At 37.7% G+C, this 7500-nt stretch overlaps 2 protein-coding genes across 3 annotated transcripts in view; one reads left to right on the forward strand and one right to left on the reverse strand.

Moving 5' to 3' along the window:
• The window catches only part of LOC137994954 (uncharacterized), a 21731-nt gene extending 21594 nt beyond the window's left edge, over positions 1-137 (reverse strand). Inside the window, exon 1 of one of the 2 annotated variants that reach the window (XM_068840533.1) lies at positions 2-137. The gene's annotated coding sequence lies outside the window, so the exon portion shown is untranslated. The remainder of the gene's footprint in view (position 1) is intronic. The other variant, XM_068840534.1, reaches the window with a different exon arrangement.
• Positions 138-205: 68 nt separating this feature from the next.
• Positions 206-7500, forward strand: part of LOC137997564 (transmembrane protein 222-like) — an 8363-nt gene continuing 1068 nt past the window's right edge. Inside the window, exons 1-6 of the mRNA XM_068843638.1 lie at positions 206-392; positions 1909-1993; positions 2902-2933; positions 3922-4015; positions 4616-4746; positions 6985-7500. The exon at positions 6985-7500 is cut by the window's right edge and continues 1068 nt beyond it. Coding sequence (XP_068699739.1) covers positions 277-392; positions 1909-1993; positions 2902-2933; positions 3922-4015; positions 4616-4746; positions 6985-7063 — 537 coding nt within the window. The 5' untranslated portion in view covers positions 206-276 and the 3' untranslated portion in view covers positions 7064-7500. The remainder of the gene's footprint in view (positions 393-1908; positions 1994-2901; positions 2934-3921; positions 4016-4615; positions 4747-6984) is intronic.

Raw genomic sequence — 7500 nt, forward strand, 5'->3', positions numbered from 1 at the left:
CCGTGAAAGTTAACTACATCAATTCCAAGCACAATACCTACGTGAACGAGAAAGCAACGACGATCTATAACTCTATAACTACATTTTAGCTACAATGCAAACTCCAAAACAAATATGGCGGATGGCGTCGGTTTCTAAGCGATTAATTTCAGCGGCTACACAGAGAAAATGTCACTCCTTCATGTAAACCTCAGCGAAAAAATCGTTCTCAAAATAGGAGTATGGTTGAGTATGAGAAGATGGCGAATGTCGAATTTATGCTGATGTCACACTGAGATGGATGAAAAACTTCAAGTGAATGCAATGGATCCAGTGGACAATTTCCCAAGAATTGATATAAATCGAAGCCGATATCCTTACTGCATTGTGTGGACTCCAATTCCCGTGCTTTCGTGAGTTTTAAATCAAGCGCACCAGTACACATTTTATAATATGCTAAATTATCAAGCTGATTTCACATTGTATACCGCCGAAAAAAGTTTGTGTAGGAAAGATTCAGCTCTAAAAGGGCCACCTTTGAAGTGGCTTGTCAGAGGAAAAAAAGCGATAAACTTGTAAAGAAAGAGAAAGATACAAGTTTTCTTTAAAGTACAATATGTATAGTTTTTAGTGGCTCGAGGGGGGACGTTCCAATTATGATCCGACCCCGGAGTATGGATGAGTAATATTCGTTATACTCGGATTTTGTGAATATTGTAATTTTTACAATGTTCAAAATCATGATTGTTTCCAATCCAACCCCCCAGCCCTCCTCCCCCATTCCTGACCCCAAACTCAATGATGACGTAAGGTGCAATACCTTAAGAGACCTGGTATTGTCAGGATGGAGTGTTGGATTGTGATGGTAAGGAATTTGCAGGTAGCCACGTAAGATGATTGATTGCAACTGTGTGTGAAGTAAAGAAAAGCTGATTATCCTCAACATAGGAAACTTGTAACTACATGTACAGTAAGTTAATAAAATAATGATATGAAGAGCATCCCTCTTGACAGGGATGTGCATGGCAGAGCTACCCACCCACTAGTGATCACGGTCTTCTGATTACATTGTCTTGATGTCCTTCATGCTACATGTATAATATTAGGTGCGGTTACACTAGACCTCTTGCCCATGGGGAACCTTGGGGTTACGGCTGGGGTTGGGTTTACCCTGGGTTATGATCGACTCTCCATTTGCGGTTACACACTTGTAAATTACCCAAGGGGAAGGTAAACGTTGGCCTGTTTTGGTGGACAACTTACCTTTAAGATAAGACAAGATGAGATTTTAATTAGTTTTTCCACTAAATGGTTTTTGAAAAACTAATTACAATACAAAATACATTGAAATTAAGGATCTAAAAAAAAAAAGTAAACATCGAAAATCTACATCTGAACAACAAACTTTTCTTTGGGCTATTTTCGGTAATTGTCATGATCGGCGTTTCTCTTAAACTGTCCACCTCAATTAAGTTCTGCGATTCATCGCTTCATTTTAAGAAGGCAACAAAGACGTCGACTTCAGTTACGCTTTCTCTAGTCCTTGCAACTCTCCAATTTATAATTTAGACGTCGACTTGCTGCTGGCCAGAAAAGGCGTGCTTGGGTATTTCCACGTCCGCAGTTGTTTACACAGTTCATCACAGCATGTATTTTCCTCGCGTTCGGCAATCTTGTGATTGGTTGAGCCGCTTTGGGGTTTTGTTAACCATAAGGCTTACATCTGGAACTGTCATGGGCAATTCTTTTGTTCTTTTTGAGGTATCCATAGAAATTTCCAACAGGAAATTTTCCTTTGGGCAGATCGATTACACATAAAAAATTGCTTCCCCGTGGGAAAAAGCCACTTACCCAAGGACAAAATGGCTAGTGTAACCGCAGCTATTGCATACCATACTGTTAAAAGATGTCTTTATTTTTATTTTGTAGATGGATGTTTCCTTTTATTGGGCATATGGGAATTGGCATGTCATCAGGTGTAATCAGGGATTTTGCTGGCCCTTACTATGTTTCGGTAAGGAATAATAAAATTTATTAGTCCTTATACATGTACATGTATCAACCACAGTGCTAGTCGTACACCCTGGTGAAAATCTTCAAAGGATCTTTAAGGATCTTCAAGGATCTTAGAAAAGATCCTTTGAGGATCTTGTTAAGATCTTTGAGGATCTTTGCTAATCTTACCAAAGATCTTTAAGGATCTTCAATAATCTTACAAGGTCTTCAAAGTCTCTAGTCATACACCCTGGTGAAAATCTTCAAAGGATCTTTAAGGATCTTCAAAGATCTTCATAAAGATCTTTAAGGATCCTAATAAAGATTTTTAGAAAACTTCCTTGAGGATCTTGTCAAGATCTTTGTGATTATTTTGGGTATATTCAGTATTCTTACCAATGGTCTTCAAGGATGTTTGTGGTTCCATTAAAGAACCATGATTACTGCCAATTCACCTCAGGGTTAGGGTAAGGACATGGGTGTCATTTGGAAAACCCAAAAACATGCTGCTTTAACCCATTGACTCCTGGGGGTTCCCCATTGATGAGTAAAATCATCTGGCATGAGACAGAGTAAATTACTAAGTATGGCCGGTTTAGGGGTGAAAGGGTTAAAGTGAATTTGGAAATGGCTAATTCCTATTAACTAACCGTGAATAACAACAACAATATGGCGCAAACATCATTCAAACTTTCTTTATTTGCATACATTTGTTTATAATTGTCAAAATCATAAAAAAAATGTGGGGACTAAGGATCTACAGTTCAAGCATAGTCAAGTGCCATCAGAAAAATAAGCATTAAATGCAATTAATTATCAGTGAGAAATCATTTACATTTGTACATGTAGTTGTTTTACATGTGCATGTACATGTAAATAACAGTAATTGTCATAACTGTTTTCGTTTTCTTCACCATGTTAATAAAGGAGGATGATATGGCATTTGGGAAGCCTGCAAGGTAAGTCATCTACATTTTACTTAATTTCTTGATGGAGTCTTGTAAATATGAGTGTTGTAAAATAACATATTCTTGAAATTATGTGCATTAATTTGTTTTATTAAAGTGTGTTAGAACCACGTTTTCTCTTACTGTACAGTTTAGTAAAGCATCTGTCCTTTGAAATCCCGGTTTCCGTTGCTAAGGTAATTTTAATATTAGACATTTTAAATGCAATTTACTGTGTCAAGTCGAGACTTGATGTCTAGAAATGAATGAAGCACTGTACACTGTTGTTTTACTGCAGCACTTGTCTTTTTCAGTGATTTTTTTAAGGCAGAGGTTGTCAACACCATTCTTTTCTAGCGATCTAGAAATGATTGCATGGCTTTGCAAAACATGCAGTTTTGTAATTTAAAGTCAAGATGTTTGTTATACTGTAGGTCATAACTCCTGTAAGATCAGTTACCGTTGGGGTATTTTAGTTGTTCCACTGATTACGTTTTTGCCATTCTGGATCTTATCCAGTTCAGTGGCCTTGATGCATCAATCAATCATTTTTACCCATGAATAATAAATAAATAAGTGTTATAAATGAGACAAAGTTTCTGTTCTATTTTCAGGCTAGTTTAACTAAATACCCAAACTTGTATAAATTTAACACAAGCAGAATACTTGTGTGGAAACTCTTGTTAAATTTATAGTCTCTTTTGTCCTATAATGCTGAAATCTAATGATCAAGATTTATAGGGAAGATGTCATTGACCTCACCCATTGTCATCAATTTGCCAACCACAGCCTCATTGGCTGTTGAAACAAAGGGACTCTTTTGTTCCTGTGGTTGGCTAATTGAATAACAAGTTAGAGCAATGTTTGTAAACAGATATCTTCCCTATCCTGAGTTTGGTCATATTAATTCAAGCTTGTGTTGTACAATGTCTAAACCTGAGCCCCAAATGGCATGAATCATTATCATTTCTAGTGGCTTATCAGCATGGTTTATTTACAGATTTTGGCGCTTGAATCCATCAAAAGCTGCAAGCTTACAGAACAGCTGGGATGTTGCCATCTCTGTTGCCTCGGAAGAATACAAACACAGAATGGTATGAGTGTTTAATAGTGGTAATTGTCACATTGTCTCTTGAAGTTAACCCTTTTACCCCCAATAGTGTCACTCATAGATTTTATTCTGTCTGATGCCAGACGATTTATACTGACATCAATGGGGCCCCTACACCTACATATTTACATGTAATTTAGTTTCCCTTGACAATGGCGCCAAGATGTCACCGAAACGTTGGACTCTTTTATCGGTAGTTTTTGCCTGTTTATGTTTATCTAAATCGTTGTTGATTGTAATGGAATTAATTGAATTAATTCATGTAATTGCCAAAACACAGTGAAACTTATATTAACATTAATAGTACTTTGATTACAGTTTATTTCTGCCCGTTAGCCACAGCTGTGGGAGAAGTACAGATACCACAGGCAGAGAAAACATACCCTTAAAAATTATATGTTATTTTTCAAGGTTGTAAAAGCAATTAGTTACTATTAGTTGATAACCGCCAAACCGAATCCAGATACCTCTTTCTGTATCTCCCCGATATCTATCTAGACTGTGATTCAAGAGGGAAAACCACTTTCACCAAAAGAATTATTTTTGGCGACCTAAATAGTAATTTATGTTTGTTTTTCGTTAGCACAATATTTGCTGTGATAACTGCCATTCTCACGTTGCTATGGCACTAAATACTATGCAGTACAACAAATCATCATCGTGGAACATGGTTAAGTTGTGTTTCTACATGCTGATCTATGGAAAATTTACCAGGTAATTACATGTAAGAACAAGCTGAACACAGTTTTATGAAAATTGAGCAGTTTTTAAAATTATATTCACTACCAGTGATCTTTTGTGGGAGAAATTGAAGAGAAGAAAAGAGACGCATCTTCCTGATGTACCAGTTGCTTTAATGAGATGATTTCCTACACATATTTATGTTTCCTATGCTAGCGAAACTACTTCATGTGTGTGGGCGTCAATCAACTTCACATGTGTAGGCGAAAAGACCGATAACGGTTAATCCAGTATAAATTGGGTTGGTCAATATCATCTAGTCATTGCTATCACCGATGTTATGAAATATGTTAAAAGAATTAATTATATGTGTTTTGTTCTGGCTTGTACTATTTACTATGATTTTTTCATTGTTATTATTATTAGCAGCATTTCAAACGCAATGCATATGTTTTTGCTCATTGTGTTTTATAAAACAAAAGTAGTACCCACACTCTCATTGGTGAATAGCTGTGTTCAGATGAAAGTATGTAAACACGGCTGTAACATCACATGAATGTTGATTGGTTATGTGTTGTCAGAAGCGCGTTTTGATTAGCTGGTAGGAAATATGAGCGTGTATCAATCAAGAAATTAAAAAAAAACAGCATTTTCCTTCATTTGCCGAATTATTTTTAACAAGTATTTTATAAAAGCAATAGAGGACTTTTTCCGTGTTTACATAGCCTCATCTAAACACTCGAGGCAGACCTGCGTCTCGGGTTTGCATAACTGTCTCGATTTCTCCCAACTCCCCTTCGTGTTTAGATGAGGCTATGTAAACACGAAAAAATTCCATTGCCCAATCTAATGTTAAAATGTAATGCTAGTGCTTTTTTTATAGTTGAAGTGCACTTAGCTATCAAATTACTTTACAGACACTCCACTTTTAACAATTTGAAAGAAACAATTCAAGCTTAACAGAAACATTATTAAGAACCCCAACTGGAAGGAGGCAACCAGTTGGCTTCTTACCAAGCGTGATGGAGTTGAATCCTGGACCGTCAACCGCAAACAAATCCAAACCAGAGGTTGGAAGGGGACTTGAACCCGGGTCAGCCGCATGCAGACGCAACGCCCTAACCACTGGACCACGCAGGACCACACCGTCCGTCTCAGTCATTCATTTCAATAGCGAAAACTCTCCGTTTCGACGCACGATTTCAGCCCTAGCGGTGGTATAGCGAAACAATTGTCACGTGCACCTAGTTTACTGGCCTAGCACCCACGAGTCTCCTAGGATATAGGTCAATGTTAGAGCATCCGAACTAGTAAGTTCGCCGTCGACTCCTACGAAGAAGCGCTCGGATTTTTTCCGAGTAACCCCGAGTCACCACTGAAAATATCATTAACATGTGGTCGTGCGTTCTTTTCTTTAGAGAGGGCCTTTGTCATTCTTTATTAGCCTAGGATTTTGTATCACCTGTTAATAGTTGACGCCACTGGAATCAAGTTTGATTGAAGGAAATGTATATGCTTGAAGTGCAACGATCACGTCTCCCTTTCATAGGAATCAAACTCTGCGGTTGAAGTCTTTGTGAAAGTGCATGTCAAAGTATCCCGCTAGAAGCCGAAACTAATTCAATTTTGAGCCATAGCCAAAGGAATTTCCGAAATTAGGAGGGAATGCTGAAGATTGTAATTGCAAGCGATCATTGCAGTTATGAAGAATTTAACACTTTTATTCCCAAAATCGAAACGTTTATTCTCCTAACTAGTACCATATATTTCTGTGTTGGGTAGTCATGAGAATTTGGTATTATATCTATATCACACCTCTTAAGCTAATAATTATCTTCATTCCCAATACCTGCATGTCTGGCTGACATTTCATCGAAATGTGAGGAGAATTTACATGCTGATACTCCTGTGAGTCAAGAATACTAAAATGTTGAATGTTTTGAGTTACCTGAAGTAATGAAGAACAAAAGCAAAAAGAATACCATTTGCGTTTATCGTAACATTCCCAAGATCGACACGTTCATTCTCCTACCTAGTATCGTAGATTTCTGTTTTGTGTAGTCATGAGAATTTGGCGTTATACCAAGGTCACACCTCTTAATTAAGCTGATAAGCATCTTCATTCTCAATACCTATCTGACTGACATATCATTAAAATGTGAGGAGAATTTACCTGAAGTAATGAAGGACAAAAGCAAAGGGGAATGCCATTTGGGTTTATCGTAACATTAAAGATGTCAAATTAACTGTATTTTTTACTTGCTCTTTCAGTTTTGGTGCATTCCTGAAGACGTGGCTTCCGTTTACCATACTTGTTGCTGGAATCTTACTCCTAGTTGTTCTGCTGTGAACGTTAAGCACAATTTTGTCACTGTAACAGGGGAAAACAGATGTTCTTACAGCTCACACCGAAAAGCAGCCGCTGTTTCTTCACTGGAAGAGACGTTAGGGACTTCGATCTTTTCAGTCATGTTTTCCCGTTGTAGCTACAAAATGTTAGTCTTCCACGCTGCCTCTTTGTGTGTCACCAACAGAACGAACTCAATATTCTTCCTCTTTGCGTAACGACGCAAAAAGGGCTCCGAGGAAGACTAATATTTCAGTTCCTAGATGAAGCAGCAAAACATAAAAAAACCCGAAAAGCCATCGTCATCTTTGTCGCTAACCTTCGGTCATCGTCGTTAAGTCTACGTTATTTAGGAGCTTATGCAGGGAAGACGACGGCGACGGCTGCGAGATCGTGACTTCAAAATGTAACTCTCTCGTGTGACACGGTTAATTTTGTGA

Source organism: Montipora foliosa, chromosome 3 (genome assembly GCF_036669935.1).
Source record: "Montipora foliosa isolate CH-2021 chromosome 3, ASM3666993v2, whole genome shotgun sequence".
Lineage (NCBI taxonomy): Eukaryota > Metazoa > Cnidaria > Anthozoa > Scleractinia > Acroporidae > Montipora > Montipora foliosa.